Below are 19,350 nucleotides of genomic sequence, written 5' to 3' on the forward strand. Positions count from 1 at the left end.
GGTGATTTTACCGCCTGGATGCATTAGGCAGTCGGAAGAAGACATTTCCAGTTCTTACAGCTAGGGGCTGTGACTGGCACCTGGGGGTAGAGGCCGGGGGTTCTACTGAACATCCTGCAGTGTACATCCTCCTGCAGTAATGACTTATCCAGCTCAAATGTCAACAGTGCCACGGTTGAGAAACCCTGGTCTACAAGTTACATTATTTTCCTTAGTGTTTGGCTGCATGGAAACACATTGAAGCACAAATGAACACACTGTAGCTCAAAAGATGGTCCTTCCTACTACGAGTTAAAGAGTACTATATGCTTGGAGAAAGGGCTATTTTCTTCTTATATTCATTTTGAGATAAGAATTCTAAAATGAAGCTATGTCAGGTAGAAGCTGTTTCCAGCTGTGAGTAAAACAAAATCCAATTAAATAGTGGCTTGAACTAATGAAAGACTTCTTGCTATGGAAAATAAAAAAAATCTAGCATTGCTTCAGTAGCTCAAAAATGTCAAGTCTGATATCTTTGTAATCTTCTTGGCTTCTCCCTCATGATTGTAATATGGCTGCTGCAGCTCCATTTATCCTGTCTGTATTCCAGAAGTAAAGGTAGATAGGAGGAAGGGGTGACACCTGTAGCAGTAAAGCAAGACTTGCCCAGAAATCCCCAGCAGACTTCTGCTTTCCTTTTGATGTTTAATATTTTATCACTACTAGCCACTACTAGGTGTAAGGGAGGCTGGGAAATGTAAATTTTTAGGTGATCATATTGTCATCCCATCCAGAATTGGAGTTCTGTTATTCTGTATTGTACTACAATCTAGTAATAAAACAGGGAGGTGAGATCTTAGCTGCTGAAATAAAAGTATGCTCTGGCATTGAAATGGAGCCAAGTCACCCAGTTCCTTGTATTTGTTACCGTATATTTTAGTTTCCCTCCGTTAAATATGAACATATCTGTTGTCAGATCATCACTAGATAGCAGAGTATGTATGAGGATGTCGTGAATATTTATAAACATGACATGTCTGTTCTTGTGCAGTAATATTATATAAAACCACAAATATATTACTGATACTTATAGTTTAAACTAATTCTTCTAATCTTTAGATAGAATTAGAGGTAGTTCACAATTAGCTCTATGAACTTCTTTTTTTCTTTATTTCTTTTGGTGAGGAAGATTGGCTCTGAGCTAACACCTGTGCCCATCTTGCTCTATTTTGCATGTGGGACGCCACCACAACCACAACATGACTTGATGAGTGGTGCGTTGGTCTGCACCTGGGATTCGAACCTGTGAACCCCAGGGCCACCAAAGCGGAGCTCACGAACTTAACCACTATGCCACCGGGCCAGCCTCTGTGAACTTCTAACAGATGCTATTATATAATAAGTTCAGAAGATTTGTCTGGAAACAGGCCACGTAGATATTAATGTGTTCTCTAAGTCCTGAGTTTTTAATGGATCATTTATGGGATCCTTTGGATGTAGATGCTTTGCCATGATTTTAAAATAAACGTAAATCTAAACCTAAAAGCTTTGCAGGGAAAGAATTGTCTTTATCATTCTTATAATTATTTGAAATGATTATGAATTCTTAGTATTTGTTTTAGAGAAAGAAATGGTCTATTGCACTGTGTTCCTTACCCCAACACAGGAGCGGGACTTGAGTGCTTTACATGTCAAACACGTTGCTGAGATACTGTCGCTATCTTTTTCTTTCCAGTTGTATAAAATCAGAAGAGGTAGGACCCGGCCCCAGGCACTCCTCTTTCTCTGCATGATTCTTCTGCTGATTGTCCTTCACACTAGCTATATGATTTACAGTCTTGCTCCCCAGTATGTCATGTACGGAAGCCAAAATTACTTAATAGAGGTAAGTGCGAAATTTAAAACTGCATTATTTTGATATTTTAAAGATAGTGATATTTAAGAGCAAATTTTAATTTGTGAAGGCTGGCATAAGATATTAGCTCAGCAGATTAAATTTAATATTGCTAGTGCTGGTTTTTCATTCCATTTTTTAGCATATTTATATTTGTTTCATACAAGCTCTTTTTTAAAATAATACACTGAATTTCGTTATAATAGTTCCTTAAATGGATCCCATGGTGCTAAGCTGCTGAGCTTCATCTCAGCATTTTATTAAAACTCATACTATTTCCTCTAAAATAATATTTTAAGTAATTTTAACAATATGGCTACCCACAAGTTTTGGTGAGCAAAATGTATCTGTTCCTCAGTACTAATCCCACAGGAGAGGCTTTATAAATACTGAGTTTGTGGGTAACTGGGCTTCCTTTTAACGTGGTGGGTATCCTCTTATCTCTTACACAGGTTTCTTGATGTTGATCTTTCAAAAGTCAGCTCTGGTTCCTAGTTGTAATTGGACAGCTAGTTTGGATTTTTTGACAATTTAAAATATTTTGACCTTATCTGATTCAACCTTTGTTTAGTTTGTTTCCTTTTCCTAAAATACGTCTTGCTCTCCTTCCTAACAATGCAAGTGTAATCCAAGTTACAGGGCCTCCTGCAAGCCCTGCTTCAGTGGAGTCTTCGTGAGTGATCTAGTCTGCCAGGTCACTGCTTTTTATTCTGCATTTTCTCCATCTTTCTCCACTTTAACATGGAATTAGGAACAAAAAAATCTAATGAGCACATCAGACCCTGAGTCAACACCATCCATGGTATTGCTAAGTGTTGGAAGATTAGTTCATTGAAAAACATTAATGTGGGTGCAACAAAGATAAGGCACAAATCATAATGGAGGCACACAAAGGAGCGAGTTTGGGAAGCACAGTACCGAAAGATCACCCAAATCGTTTTTCTCACTTCTATACCTTTTTATTCTCTTCGTGCCTTGTCCTCTGCACCTGGTTCACTAGGTCAGCTTATTAAACATGCCTCTAGGAGTGAATGAAGTAAGATTATGCTTATGCATGGATGAAAGATAATTCTTTTCTTGTTCCACAGTGGAAAAATAAATAGCCTCTTTCTCTGGGAAGAAGCTCTATTGTTCAACACAGGACCTAAAGATAGTTGCAAAAAACCCCCAATGTTAAATTTACCATAAATCTTTTTCTTCTAATTACAATTTTGCATAAAATTTACCTTTTAGAATATTAGCTAGATATAGTTTAATAGAAAACAGAACATAAAGCTCAGAATGTGATTACTTTTGAACCAAAATATATTTATTAATATAATATTTACATTTTAGCTATATTTTTATCTTTCAGAGCAATATAACTTATGGTGGCCGTAACAGGAATTCAACCCTTTCTGTGCCAAAAAGATGTGATGCAGATGCCCCTGAAGGTAAAAGCAGCTCTTATCAACTGTCTTAGAATTTATAACTCTATAAGAAAAGAATTAGCCAGCCCTGGCGGTCTAGTGGTTAAGATTCTTTGCTCTCACTGCCGTGGCCTCAGGCTTGTTTCCCAGTCAGGGAACCACATCACCTGTCTGTCAGTTGTCACAGTGTGGTGGCTGTGTGTTGCTGTGATGCTGAAAGCTCTGCCACTGGGATTTCACATACCAGCAGGGCCACCCATGCTGGACAGGTTTCAGTGGAGCTTCCAGACTAGACAGAGTAGGAAGAAGGACCTGGCCACCTACTTCTGAAAAAGTTGGCCATGAAAGGCCTATGAATAGCAGCGGAGCACTGTCTGATAGAGCGCTGGGAGGTGAGAGGATGGCGCAGAAAGACCAGGAAGGGTTCTGCTCTGCTGTGCACAGGCTCAATAAGCAATGGAATCAACTTGAGGGCACTAACGAAAAAAAAAAGAATCGCCTTGCATTTTATTGTGTTAATTATTTGATGCATTTGTTTTAATATGTGGCAACAAAGGAACTTCTAGCAAAAAGAAATCGGTAAGTGTCTTTAATAGAATTTCTTGGTGATATAATGATTTCCATTGGGGAAAGGACCATTATAAGTTAGTTATGTATGAAGTAACAAAAGGTAGTTATTATTTATCACATTTACTAGTGTAATAAGACATCGCTCTTACATGACTTTGTTTTGCTTGAAAAACTCGAGCGAGCTTTGGTGGAACCTGCAGTTCCTAGGACTGAGCCCAGAAGTAGCTCTGGCCTGGGGCAGCTTTCATCTCTGCAAGTGCAGTCGCTTCAGTTGACAATAATGCTAGTGACAATAGCCGTTAGCTTCTGAGAACGTGCAGCTGTGTTCCACGCACTATGCCAAGTAAAACTCTGTGTTCCTGTGCTCTTAACCTTTGTTTATTTTTAAAGAATCATTTTTTTTTCTATTTTCTTGTACGTTAAGGTGCTTTTTTCCTTTAAATATTATAGTATTTTTTCCTGATTATGGATTCCAGATTCATTCTTTCAAAACTTGCAAAACTTTTTCTCCTCTTACCTTCAAAATACTTTTATTTCAGGGTAAAGTAATGTGTCAAATATCGTATATTTCTTCATAAATCATTGATGGGTACCATTGTGAAAAAGATAAATGGTGAGTTTTTTAGCAGGGTCAACTATAGAATGTGACAGAGTAAGAGGAATAGGCACAGCCCAGAGGAAGAGGTAGTTAACTCTGCCTGGAGGAGGTCATCGTGGAGGGTAGTCAGAAAGAAAGACTTCAGAAAAGGGATCCCAGAGCTGCGTTTCAAGGTTAAAGACGAATTTATCTGGTATGTGCATCAAGAGAAGGCTGTTCTAGGCAGAGGAACAAAATGCACAAATGATCTTAAACTATATGGTATGTGTGCAAGAGAATTTAAAACATTGCTGTTGTTTTGTTTTTTAAATTATGGGGGTAGGTGGCTGGCGAGAGGGAGGAAATGAGATTGCAGAATTAGGAGTCAGATCTAGAAGGTCTTGGAAAGTGACTAAAGAGCCAGTGAAGAGTTTTAAATAAGAAAGTAGAAGTAATGCTCTGATTTATTTTCAGTAATTTAATTATAGCAGTTATATAAAGAATGGATTTGAGAAATTGAGACCAGAGCATAGAAATCAGTTGGGAGGAGTTGTCAAGGGAAGCTGAACTAAACTGAGGTTGTGAGGGTGTGAAATGAAGAAAGAAACTGAGGGGGCACATTGAAAAAATTTCTTATTGCTTGGATCTAGAACAGTGGAGAGGGAGATAGAAGATTCTAGAATGGCCTTCTAGTTACTCAGTAGTTTGGTAAATTTTGGTATCACTGAGCTGACATAAAGATACATATTAAGATTAGAGAAATAATGAGTTGACTTGAGATGTCTCAGCGACATTCAGATGGAGATTTCCTAGGCAGTTGGATGTATGTGTAAGGATCTCAGAGAGGAGAGAGTGAGAAGAGCATGGACAGCGGATCCCGAGGAATGTCGTTGTGTAAGGGCAAGCAGGTACAGCAGGCACAGAAGAGGACTGAAGAGAAGCGAGAATAATGTTAACGATGGAGATAAAAGCCAACTGTCGGGGCTGGTGGCCCAGTGGTATAGTGGTTAAGTTTGTGCACTCCGCCTCGGCGGCCCGGGGTTTGCGGGTTCAGATCCCCGGTGCGGACCTACACACTGCTCATCAAGCCATGCTGTGGCGGCATCCCACGTGCAAAATAGAGGAAGATGGGCACAGGTGTTAGCTCAGAGCCGATCTTCCTCAGCAAAAAGAGGAAGATTGGCAATAGATGTTAGCTCAGGGCCCATCTTCTTTACTGAAAAAAGAAAAAAACACTAATTGCCTTGAATAAAAAGGAATATAGAGCAGTGACTGAGTTTACATTAGTCTTCATAGAAATTCATAATAGAGATTGAGAAAGATTGGATGCAAACTAGAGAAGCATGCGGGGTCAAGGAAATTTGTTTTGTTTTATAGGAGAGACTTGAGGGATGATAGGATGGAACTAATGGAGCAGGAGAGGTTGAAGAAAAATATCAGGAAGGATGACTGATGGGCCAGTATCATCCAGTTCTGGAGGAGGTGGTGTTAAGAACAGCAAAGACAGAATGCTTCAGATGGAATGAGGGGTGCCTCTTTCTCAAGATTGCAGGGAAGGAAGCAAGAGTGTGGGCTCAGAGAGTACTTTCTTCCTCAGGGTGGGCAGGAAGCTGCAGTTTCTCTATGGTTGTCTTAATTTGCTGTGAAGTATAGTAAGTCCAGGTCATCTGCTGAGAACTGAGTGGGCCGCGGGGCACAAAACTGAAGACAGTGGTGGACGTTTTTGATAGCCCACAAAGGTGGATAGAAGAGGGATCTGACCGAAGATAAGTGAGTGATAGATAAATGTGTCAGGGGACAGACGAAGTTATCAGTTGGTATTTTTGCTGAGCAAATCTGTGTGAAACAACTAGTGTGATCATTCTCCGTCAGTGCTGAGGTTGTGTGGGGAAGGTGGTTGAAGGATTGCAGTAGGACGGAAGCAAAGGCCAAGAGAGTGAGAGAGTCACGCGCTCAACCATGGAGTCTGGGATGCACAGGGAAATCAGAGACTGAAGCTGGGAGAGAAGAGTAAAATCGAGAGATGAGATGGGAAGACAGATATGGTAGGGATACCTTTTTTTGCCTGAAGAAATAATAGTAGAATGTTTCTAGTATAAATAAATATGACTGGATTTTCCAATTCTACTTTTGTAATGACTTTAATCCCAGATTTTTTACTTTGAAATGTACACGTACACACATCACAAATAGCGTTGATAGTTGAAATGCTTTGAGTTGTCATTTTTTAGCTAAGTGCAAATAGAGTAAAAAATTACTATTGAGTAAGAGGGCAGCGACCCTGAAGATCTAAAATAGACTGTTTCTTAAATTCTTATAGTAATATTGAAACTAGCAGAAAAACAAAAACAAATCAAGATTTCAAATTATGTTGCACTGGTAAGGGTGCTTTAAAATGCCCCTATATTGCTGACCTGAGTGAATTTGTATGTTACAGATCAGTGAGCTTTAGTCAAGTAGATACGCTTGACCATAATGTTTTTATGCATCACATTCAGTATTTTTCTTTTTCAGTCTATACAGTGGTTAAAATCACTCCGTTTGAACTGTTGCATATTTTTATTAAACATTTCAGTTGACTTACCTTTTGAAGTGTTATTTTGCAGTACAAAAACTTACTCTTTAGGTTTACAGATTTGATTTATTTTTTCCAACCTCTTTTTATTCTTTAGCTAATCTCTAAATGTTAAATTTTCCTGTGCGTACTTGGAAGAGGGTGGTAGAAATATAATCATTGAATTTGGGGTGGCAGCATAGATTTTTTAAGAGAATACTTTAAATAAAAATAACGATGCACAAAGATGAAGCAGCAGGTTAGAGCATGAGATTTGACATACGGGGTGGGGTGGGGTGGAATGTGTAGTGACGGCCTGGTATGGCAGTTTCCATTTAAATATGAGCTAGGAGATCTCAGCAATCAGAGAAAAAAATCAACATTATTATTTGTGACATTTTGGTGGGAACATTTGACTAGAGTAGATGATGCTGTAAGATAAATACCCCATAAGGCAGTTGATGGCCCCTTTGTTATGTGTCTGCTGCAAATAACAGAATTTTGGAGAATGATTTTAGATTTAGAAACAAAAATTATAGTTTATAGTGTTATACTTAAAATTATTTCTGAAAAAAAGATAATCTCTCTCTCTGGAAAGACATTAAAGCAATGATTTCTAAAAATACATATATTGATTTATTACTATTAAGTACATTTTAGGGACTTTTTTTCTTAAGTAATGTGTTCATATATGGGATGGTCTGGCATTTATTAAACATATAGAAAATATTACTGAAGTCCTGGTTTTAAATGTTTACAGTGTTTAAGATTCAAAAGAGAATCATTCATCTAAAAATAGTTTAGGTTCTTTGTGTTTAAAATAATCTCTTAAAGAATAGAATGATTTAGCAGATTTATAAGTTCTCTTAAAATGACAATATTACTTAATTTTTTCTGACAAGTAACACATAATTTATATGTTCAAAGTGAGTCAACTGGACAAATTAGAAATCAGGTTTTAAATTTTATATGCCATTGTGTAAAAGACCTTTACATTCCTCGTTTTATATTCTTTAATTGCTACTTAATCTAATAAACATTAATACACAATTTCTGTGTTAATGTGAATTAAATAGTTAAACACAGAATTATTAAAAGTAACATAAACATGCATAAATATTTGCGTCAAAATAGGAAGAGGAAAGATCAGTGTCCCTTAATGGGCAAACACAGTAGACATTGTGAGTACTGGGCTAGATTTGGGGAAGGAGAGAAAGTGTCAGAGAAAATACCTATACAGTCCCTACCTTCAAAAAACATACAGCCTAATGGATTTGGATATGAAACTAAATAATTGTAATGGAAGGAAAAGTAAATGGCAAGCTATATTGAAATTATAAACAAAAAGCTATGGGAAGGCAAAAGGGGATAATGATTTATTCTGCCCAGGGGGCAGTATAGCATTTCAGCTGGGCCCAGCAGCGTTAAGTTAAATCTAAATGAACAAACAAAAAACCAAGCAGAGAAGGAACCTGCATTAACAAGGCATGAAGATGTAAATATATTTGGCACATTATAGTGACAATAAATTGTGGCAGGAGCATTGACTATTTGGAGAATACAGTGAGGGATGAAGCAAGATAATGTTTCCAAATGGTCACTTTTAAAATTCCATGAACCTGAGTGTTATTTCTGCTGTCCTATTTAATTCTTTTATCTTTTCTGGAGGTAAACTTGTGTTGTCTTATTTGGACAGTAAAGTAACTGGAAATGGAATGATCTGTGTAAATCAAACTTGATTTTTATGGGTTATTCTGATTAAGTATATTTGTTAACATAATATATACAGATAGCCTTAAAAATAATCAGATGGGGGGCTGGCCCAGTGGCACAGTGATTAAGTTCTCATGCTGCTCTTCAGTGGCCTGGGGTTCGCAGGTTTGCATCCCGGGCGCAGACCTACGCACTGCCCATCAAGCCATGCTGTGGCGGCGTCCCACATAGAAAATAGAGGAAGATTGGCACAGATGTTAGCTCAGGGACAATCTTCCTGAAGCAAAAAGAGGAAGATTGGCAACACATGTTAGCTCAGGGTCAACAGATGTTAGCTCAGGGCCAGTCTTCCTCACCAAAAAAAGAAAAAACATAGTCAAGCGATCTATAGCTTTAGATTTTAGCTTTAGAATATAATTTTACTAGGACAAATGGTTAAGATGACTCAAGTTAGCAGATGATGCTAAAATAGAAACTGATGTGTTAAACTAAACTATGTGAATTACAAAAAACTGAGCAGAGCTATAATTATATATAGGAGTTAAAAGGGGGAAAGGTGAGCATTATTTGAAATAACTAAAGATAATGTTAAAGAAAAATTTAATAAAGTAAAATGTGTCTTGATATCTTACTTTAGAAAGTGGTCAAACACTAAGTTCTGGAGTAAACAAGCCCACCACCAAGAAATGACCCGAAATACATTCTCTATGAATAAAACTTGTTCAAGCTGTTTCACTTTTGCCAACAAACAAACAGGTTGGGTTGTTTTCACAGAACTTCAAGTACCTATCCTTCTGAAAACATTTATCGAAGATATGTCAATTATGGATAGAGAGTCTATTTTCCCCTCATTTTCAGTACGAGGTAGAGAGGAAATAAAGGCCATGAAGAGACACAGAAGTTGTAAATAATTTTAAAAATATAAACTAGAGTGTGAAAGCGAAAAAACAAGACCAGAAACTGGAGAAGCCCTTTCACTGGTTCAGTCCAGTTTTGCCGATGCAGGAATGCGGCCCCGTGAGATGGAGTTCAAGTTGCACAGACAGTAGGAGACCTGGGACTGGCCTGCAGATGTCTGGATTCCCAGTCTCTTGTTCTACATTTAACATTTTTGTGTTTTGTTTGCATCACCTGTCCTTTAAATTTTAAAAATAAAATGATATTGCTGCTTTTTTAATGTAATGGAGATAGTCATTAGAAGCCATGAGGGAAAAAAGGTCACAGATAGTATAAAGGAAAACTGGAGGTCTGAGAGCTAACCCTGGGTTATTGGAGGAAACATGAGAGTCTAGGAAATGAAGGATGCACCACAACTAGGGCAGTGTAGCATCCAGGGGAGTGTTGCATCCAGAGGTCCATAGTGGCACTCCTTCAGAGAGAGATACAGCAACTAGTAGTCTTAAACCTTTGAGAATGCAGTTTTAATAGGGTAGTATGGGCTGAAATAGTAGAGAATTAAGTGAAAAGGTTTAACAATGGAGAAAATTCCTTATCTTCTTGTGGTTTTGGTTTGAGATTTTTACCATGCTTTCTAAATAGCCTAAAAAAATCCCACGTGTTGAATGGCACAGGAACTAAAAGCATGTAGGTATTACTGAAAGTTGTATATAAATCTAATTTTTAATATGGGCTTTTACTAAAATGCATTCAGGAGCTTGCTATTTGGCTGATTCCTCTTGAGTCTTTTTTGTGGAGTGAAGGTATTCTTAATTCCATGTATCTATTTCCCTAATTCATGCATTAAGAGAGAACATCGAGTTCCATTTTGAATATTTTCGGTTGAGTCATTCATTAAACATCCAAGTGGAGACTTGAGTTGAAGTTGAGTTGGATGTGGAGTTCTGGAGAAGTTGATGCTGGATTAGTCAGTGCCAGGTGGGAAGTGAAGCGGTGAGGCTGGAGGAGAGACCACCAAAGGATGAGTTGAAATGGAGATGGGGTGCAAGGACTGTGCTCTGTGACTGTCCACTGTTAAGCAGTTAGAAGAGGAGCAGCCAGCACGGGAGAACTAGGAAGGAACAACCAGAGAGATGGGAGGAGAGTCAGGTAAGTGCAGTTGCCAGTAAGCCAGGGAGAGTGGTCAGCCACTTCAGGTGCTGGGCTTTGTCAAATGAAAAGGAGAGACTTGACTCAAACAGCTTATTACAGGAGGAATAACTCTGACCATGAGATCTGCAAGTGTTTCAGAGATCTGACAGAAAGGGGCTTTTCTAGGGAGGAGTGAGCAAGGCTGGAAGGAAACAGGTGCAGGGAGTGGGATGATCAGGGAATGTTTTTTCCTGAGGTCAGCCAACAGGGGTCCTTGAGAAAGGGCTGTGTGGTGGCTCAGGCTGAGGGTAGGTCACACTTCAGAGGCCTGGGGAAGGAGAGAAACTTAAGTAAAGTTTAGTCAAGTCACATCAACAAGCCTTTTGTTCTGGTTGACCTGTGTGGACAGATGGCTCAGCTAATCTTCCCTGAAGCAGAGAATGGGAATGTGGAGGGTCTGTGCTGGCCTTGTCACCGGTAAACGAGGGGGCATCTGTGCGTCTTGGCTGTGTCGTGTGGAAGGGAGTTCTTTGCAGTCAGCACACAAAGGGTAGGGATTTACTTAACATCATGTTGTCCGGGGTCACAGGGCTCTGGTCAAGTTCAGCGGCGTAGGATAAATCAAGTTAGACAAGGACTGAGAACTGATTCCTGGTGGGGTTAACTGGGTGAAGGCAGAAACCTAATTGGAGCAGGTTCCAGAGGGAATGGGGACTTGAATGGCTAAGAATTTGAAATGATCTTCATGGCAAAAACACCAAAAAAAAGGCTGAATAAAATTTCAAATTTCTTAAAAGTATCAAAGTGCTGATAAGATATTAAGACAAAAATCTAAGTCTGTTCTCAGTCAACAGCATCTGGAAACTTGAGAACCTGTTAGAAATGTAAATTAGTAGGCCCCACTGCAGGCCCACTGTCAGAAAGTCAGAGAGGTAGAACCCAGCAGTCTGCGCTTTCCTGAGCCCTCTGGTAATGGTAATTCAGATGCTGTTTTAGTCTGAGTGAAGGCCAGAGCTCCAGAGCAGAGAAGGAAGTAAGCAGAGTGCTTGGCTGTGTTCTGAGGGCCTTGACCACATTCAGGGGTCGAAGCTCCGGTTTTGACAGCCTTTTGAGGCGAAAGGAACAGCAAATAAAGTCTAGAGCAATACTGTCCAATGGAAATACAATGTAAATCAAATAGGATTTAAAATTTTTGGTAGTCATGTTAAAGAAACAGATGACTTTAATTTTATTAAATAGCATATTTAACCCAATGTATCGAAAATATTATTTCAACATGTAACTAATATAAAATTTTACTGAGATACATTGTATCCTTTCTCATACTAAGTCTTCAAAATTTGGTGTGTATTGTACACTTAAATAACATCTTAATTCAAACACTAAATTCTCGTCACCTGAATGAAACCATCTATTGGTTAAAGTGAAATATAGTTCTACCAAAGCAATAAAATTGTGTTTAATGAAAACATATTTTACATTGCTTCACTTTTTAATTAAAATTTAAATTAATTAAAATTAAATAAAATTAGAAATTCAATTCCTTAGTCTCAGTAGTCACATGTCAAGTACTTAATAGTCACATGTTACTAATGGCTGTTATTTTGGACAGTGCATGTCTAAAGCCCGCCCAAGTGGTGGCCTCTCATAGGAGATGCACGCTCTTATAAAGCTGAGTCCCTCCCTCCCCCAAGTATTGCACCATCATGTGAGAGTAAACCAGAAGTAAATTTATATTACTTCCAGAAAACTGAAAGCAAAGTTGGCCCTAGTGTTGTCGACAAAAAATAACGAATAACCACTCCATAGATGAGAGACATAAGGTGAGTTTATTTGAGCCAGAGTGAGGGTTATAACCCAGAACGGCCTTAGAAAGCGTTCCAGAGAAGCATGGTTTTAAGTATAGTCTTATAGCTTTTTAAAACAAAGAACATACATTAAACAGGATACACTTTCATCAAAATTTCAAAAGGTATTCAGTTGCAAATTAGCAAGTCAACGTGATCTTGATGTCAGGAAAGGGACTAATCTGGACTTTACCAATAGGGTTTAGGAGGGGTGGTATGCATTCTTATCTTAAGAGAGTGTATTCTTTAATGGTTAAGCAAATGTACAAAGTATGTTTGATAGGCCATAAGTCAGTCTTTTTAGTTCAAACCGAATCAGTTTTGAACCTGAATAGTTGCCCCATATACCTCAATATGTGAAAATCTCTTGTCAGTGTCAAGAAGAACAGGAAAGGAAGAATCACGTTCCTGAGAAATTATAACCACAGGCTAGCTCTTTGCAGAATTACAGTCCAAATACACATCACCAGAGTGAACTTGTTTCATGGTACTCTCAGACTGGCAGTGCTGTAGGCACAAGGCACAGGTAAATATAAATCCTCCCTCGAGGAATGTACCTTAATTCTAGGCAGCAAGGAATTCCCTCAGAGAGCACACGTGGAGACATCCGAGTCAAATATTCAAGCGCACAAGGAGACAAAGCACCATGCAAGAGAGCTAGAAGCAATAGCAGACAGCAGCCAGAGACTTGCAAAGACCAGATATTGGAATTACCAACACAGATTATAGAACAGCTAACTATGATAAAAGGAACAAGATCAGATCAAAATAGTGGCAAGGCACAACAAAGTATTAAAGAATGAATGAATGAAATCCCAGCAGATTTGTATGAACCAATTACAACATTTAGAAATGAGTGCACAGTAATTGAAATTAACCTCAATTTAGGGAACTACAGATTAAAACCACATTGAGGTCTATCCACAGGTTATTAGTTGTAGGAGGAACAGTAGTACTATGGTAACCACATCAGAGAAAGTGGGCAGTACCCGCGCCAGGTGAACAAAGTTACATCATTGCAGGCAGCGCATCGTGGACCTCAGGTGTGACACCTGAGAAGAAGGGAGAACCTGAATCAAATCATGAAGAAGTAGCAGAGAAACCCAGACTGACCGTTGACGGGGTATAAAGTATGCTTCAGAATTGTCAGTGCCATAAGATGAAGAGGCTGAAAACTGTTACAGATTGCAGAGATTAGGGACATGATAACCAAATGCAACACCTGATCCTGAATTGGATCCTGCACTACAGAATAAAAGTACTATAAGGAATATACTGGCATAAATGACACAGAGTTGGGATATGGACTGTAGAGTAAACTTTTAAAAATATAAAGTCAGTGTTAAAATTCCCGAATTTAATATCTGTACTCTGGTTATGTAAGAGAATATCTTTCTGTGTAAAAAGTGCTGAAATGGTAAGAGGTTAAGTTACATAATATATGGTTCAGAAAACTAAGTGTGTACATATTGCGAGAATGAGAAAAAGAAAAAAACCACCTGAGAATTACTGTTCACCACCAAATGGCCATGTTTTAAAAACTGACAGAACCAAGTATAGGCCAAGATATGGAACTACTAAAGATAGCCATTTCTAATTACCATTTTGGGGGAATCATACATTATATTATTTATATAATTATACATTATTTATATAGTACTTTTAAAGATTTAAACTTATATGTTATTTTTTTAATTCCATAAATTTAAATTTCTATCTCCAGTGGTTCAACATGATATATTTTGCCTTACAAAATGACAGAAAATACTTTGAACATAAAAGTTAGTGAATACAGGGGCCGGCCCAGTGGCACAAGCGGTTAAGTGCACGCGCTCTGCTGCGGTGGCCCGGGGTTCGCCGGTTCGGATCCCGGGCGCACACCGACGCACTGCTTGGCAAGCCATGCTGTGGCGGCGTCCCATATAAGGTGGAGGAACATGGGTACGGATGTTAGCCCAGGGCCAGTCTTCCTCAGCAAAAAAAGAGGAGGATTGGCAGATGTTAGCACAGGGCTGATCTCACAAAAAAAAAAAAGTTAGTGAATACAATGAAAGTTAGTGAATACAATGCTATCTGGTAATTCTCTAAGCAATTTATATTAAAAGGTATAACTTGTTATGAAAGTGAGTTAATCTTTCTTGTTTATTTTTAATTTTGAATCTGCTACAAGATAATTCATCTCCCAAATTTTCCTGTCACTTCTGATATAAATTTTGAGCTTCAGATAAACCTTGATTTAATTATAGACATATTCAATCATGTAAAATGAGTTGTTCTTTGCCTAGGTTTGTGGAATTTATTCCTTTTGAGGCTCTATGTGAAAGGGCAGTTTAAATCCACAAAGAACATATTAAAAACTCTTCAGAAATTAAACCTCTTCTCTGAAAGCACATAGTACTTTAAAACTTCCTGAAGAATTTTTTCATATTTTTAAATAAGCCACCATTTTTAATGCAGAGATGGTGTTCTGTATTTGGTGTTATAATCCAACTTTCTTAAAGAATTTAAGATTCTTCTATAAATTTCTCACCTATTTTTAATGATAGAGCAATATTTGCATTTTTGTAATGTGAAGCTTTTGCTTGGAAAGCTGTAAGTGGAAACAGGTGGGTTTTCTAATCAAAGTAGTTTTTTATGATAGTGTCAGCAACCCAGCCTTCTTTTCTCTAGATATTTTCCAAATTTACTCTAACTCCAGCATATTGTCCATTCCAGAGTACCTTATTTTAACAATTCATAATAGACTAAAGTCTAAACCATTCCCAAATGCTTATCAATAAATTTTAAAAGCTTTTTAATCCCATAAAATGTGGGGAACTGACACCAATATAATGTTGCTAATGTTCAGCAATTCTGGGCACAGACATATTTCTCTGTCCCTGTGTTAAATAATTGGTGGTCTGGTGGTTAAGATCTTGTGGTCTTCCCCACTGTGGCCCAGGTTCCTGTCCTGGTCAGGGAACCACACCACCCATCTCTTGGTTGTCATCTCTGGTGGCTGTGTGTTACTGTGATGCTGAAAGCTCTGCCACTGGGATTTCAAATACCAGCAAGGTCACCCATGGTGGAGGTTTCAGTGGAGCTTCCAGACTAAGATAGACTAAGAATAAGGATCTGGTCACCCACTTCCGAAAAAATTGTCCATGAAAACCCCGTGGATAGCAGCAGAGCATTGTCTGATAGAGCACCAGAAGGGGAGAGGATGGCGCTGAAAGACCAGGCAGGGTTCCCCTCTGCTGTCCACGGGGTCACTAGGAGTCGGAATCCACTCCATGGCACTAACAACAAATGTTAAATAATACTGAGAATGAACAAAAATAGTTTATCTGTGTGCTTCAGGAAATGACTTAATCCTAACTGTGAAGCAGCGAAAATAGCTTGCTTGTCAGGATTATTTGCTCAATGAGACTTGCGTCACGATTTCTTGGGTCATCGTGTCCACCAATCCAAAATGTGTATTATGAACTTCGCATGGTTCTAACCAGTGCCCCACCTTGCGAGACCTTGATTAAAGGGGTCCAGCCCACCCCAGCCCCCTAAACCTTGTAAATAGCCTCGGTCTTGCCCCTTGTTCTGTCTCGCTGTGGTTAGTCTAATCAACTTAGCTTTGCTCGATGATGAGGTTTTCTAGTGGTGCTTTGGAGAGTTGACAGTTGACAATAGATAAGCCTAGTCATGCTGAAAAATTTAAGGGGGATTTAATCAAGAAATTCAGAATCTTAAATTTCTATTCTTATTTTCTAACTGCCTGTTAGCTTAACTGTATGGAATGCGTGTCCTGCTGGCCCCTCAAACCTCAAGTCCAAGATTGAACTGCTTTCCTTCCCTCTTCCACTTATCTTCCCCACCTGTCAGCCTCCTGGCTTGGGATGGGAGGAGTCGTCCTTTTCCTTTTCTGTGCTCTGAACTCTTCACTCAGATGGAAACCTTGAAGTCATATTCGCATTTTGTGGCTCTTCCAAGAGCTGACCAGTTTCCAAGTCCCACCAAGGTTAGAGAAGAAGTAGCAAACAAAAAGGAACCACTGGACATTTCTCCATCCATGAGGACACTTGAAGTAACATTACATACAGTGTAAGGATGCAGTTTTATATGTTCTGACATAGAAGGATACACATCATATGCTGCTAGGTGGGAGAGTGTATATATTATCTCATTTTTAATGCTGTTGCACATAAAGGCTAAAAGTCTGGCTGTACCTCAGGAAGTGAAATTTGGAGTAAAGACAAGAAGTAAATATTCACTCTTGTTTTTTTTAATAATTAGCTTTTGTTCTATAATTGAAGAAAAAACACTGTTAAGCCTTTTAAAGGACGAAAACAGTGCGAGACAAGACAGGCAGATGCATGCCTCGTAGATACTGATTTTAGAGAAGATTTTTTTCCTTTCAGTTTGTTGAAAGTGGGAGTGGGGAGGGTAGTTACTGAGACTTTGAAAAAATTTAATTCTTAAATTCTTGATACCACCTTTTTCCCAGAATATGGAAAGTTTCTTTCTACTTGAACTTCCGAGGTTCCAGGAAATTGATTTAGAAGTCCAGGTAACTAAGCCGTACTGCTCGAGTGCTTACGTTATCACTAGCAATGGGTTCAGGTGATTTTTTTTACCCACCCACCCATACTTTGGCCTATAAGCAAAAAAAGTTGAAAAATGTGTTTTGCAGGAGAGTCTTAGTTCTGTTTAAACTCAGTGTTGTTAACAGTGTTACCACACTAGTTGACACTTGGTGTGTGATTTATACAGTTATAAATAAAATGTTCATTTTAAGAAAGGCCAGTTTTAACAGGCTGAAAAGGAAGGCGGTCAAGGGGTTTCCTTAGAAACGAAGGTTTACGGGCTGAAGTTGAAGAGGGACACCGACGCTGTGTGATGACAGTGTGTGTTCACGTCTCCTGTGGCGCTGTGTGCCCAGGTGGGTGGTCCACAAATGTAACTGACATGACAATGGGACCTGACACTTACTTTGTTGATTTAAAAGGCAGGTTTGAATATGGACTATCAGTTTAACGCCTCCTACCCCATGTTAAGTGAAGCCAGTTAATTTTAGCTGTCTGGAATTTTGTGACTAACAAGAGGATCCAGTTCAGGAGACTATATGTCATTCTTTTCCTCACTCAAGCACACAGGGCAGAGGTCTTTAAAAATAACTATATGGTCTTTTTGGTTTATAGTCTGCAAATTTGGGGGTGGGGATGGGAAAGTTAAGGATAGATTTAGTCTATAAGATGAGGATAAGTCAACTCTGTTAGAACTGTGATAATATTGACATCTTTTTTACTAACATAGAGACTCACCGTCCTGTTTGTCTTGAAATTCTAAGATAAATTTATAAATGGCTTAATTTTTTAATTAAAATTGTAATGTCTTAATTTCTCAATATGACCATTTAACTTTACTATCTGTTGTTCCTGTGCTTTTCATTTAATCAACGCTTATTGTCGTCTGCTATCTGCCAGCGCTATTCTGGTAGGTCCTAGTGATACAGCAGTGAACAAAACAGGCCAGTATTCCCGTCCCCACGAGCTGACTTAGTACAAGGAGAGAAACAAGTGTGTCAGGTAGAAAGTGTTAATGGAGAAAACAGAGTGCCAGAGGAGGTGGAGTGGTGCCCAGGAGGATGGTTTGGATTTGAGTAGAGTAGATGGAGATTCTTACCGAGAAGCTGACATTTGAGCAAGACAACTTCAAGAAGTGAGAAGCAAAGGCAGGTGCCTGGGAGAAGCTTCCTGCTAGAAGTAAGGGCAAGTGCAGAGGGGTGTGGGGAGGCTGGGGGAGCAGCAGGCCATCAAGGGCAGGGACTTCACCTTTGCTCTCAGATGGAAAGTGTCTGGAAGGTGGTGAGCAGGAGAGAGATGAGTGACTGAGGTTCTCGAGGGATCACTTTGACTGCTGTGTTGCATGTAGACCAGGGCTCAACAAACTTTTTCTGTAAAGGACCAGATAGTCAGTACTTTAGGCTCTGTGGGACACACAGTAGTCCCTCACACCGTTCAGCTCTGCCATTGCAGCACCAAAGCTGCCAGAGATGACACATTATGGGTGGCTGTGGCTGTGTTCTGGCAAAACAGAACAACCAGGGACGGGCTAGGTTCACTCTGGGTTATAGTTTGCCAACCCTGAGATGGAGCGTAATAAACCAAGAGCACAAGCAAGTTGACAGTTAGGGAGGCTTTTGCAGGAATCCAGGGGGGCTCGTGGTGGTGGTGGGAGTGGCGAGAAGTGGTCGGACCCTGGGTATATTTGGAGGCGAGCCAGGAGGCCTTGCTGAGGAGTCTAGTGTGGGTGTGAGAGAGAAAGCAGTCAGGGATGGTGCCCGTGTCCTTCAGAGTTTTAATTAGAATGTTGCTTAATATTTTATATTCCACTTTTGATCATATCTTGACAGTTGTCTTTAAAATCTCTTTGCGGCTATTAAGGTTATACTTTTTTTTCTTTGAGCCTGTTTGACTTTGTTTTGTTCTTAGTATTCCTTCATAAATTGAGAACTAATAGGATAACCTAGTAACTTCTCAGTCTCACCCATGGTCAGTGCCCATTTTCCTTAGCTTTCCCTTATGGCTGAGAGCATGTGTGGTGAGGTGTGAGGGTTAGGGCGTCACCCCAGGGTCAAGGAAGAAAGCAAGGAAAAGATGCTAGCCTGTTAGCTATCTGTGGGTAACTCTAAAGGAGACGTATCAATCCTGTGAAAATCATGTACAGGGCCATGCCTCATTTTGGTAATGTGCTTAGAAAGATGTGTAGACTGCATAGTTCTCGGGGAAGACAGTACAAACTATTAG

At 39.2% G+C, this 19,350-nt stretch overlaps 1 protein-coding gene across 1 annotated transcript in view; it reads left to right on the top strand.

Annotated features, from left to right (window-relative positions):
* Window positions 1–19,350, top strand: part of LMBRD1 (LMBR1 domain containing 1) — a 119,390-nt gene that overhangs the window by 90,873 nt on the left and 9,167 nt on the right. Inside the window, exons 13-14 of the mRNA XM_058554074.1 lie at window positions 1,715–1,864; window positions 3,228–3,306. Of these exons, the coding sequence (XP_058410057.1) occupies window positions 1,715–1,864; window positions 3,228–3,306 (229 nt within the window). The remainder of the gene's footprint in view (window positions 1–1,714; window positions 1,865–3,227; window positions 3,307–19,350) is intronic.

The sequence above is a fragment of the Diceros bicornis genome, chromosome 14, assembly GCF_020826845.1.
Source record: "Diceros bicornis minor isolate mBicDic1 chromosome 14, mDicBic1.mat.cur, whole genome shotgun sequence".
NCBI classification, from domain to species: Eukaryota; Metazoa; Chordata; class Mammalia; order Perissodactyla; family Rhinocerotidae; genus Diceros; species Diceros bicornis.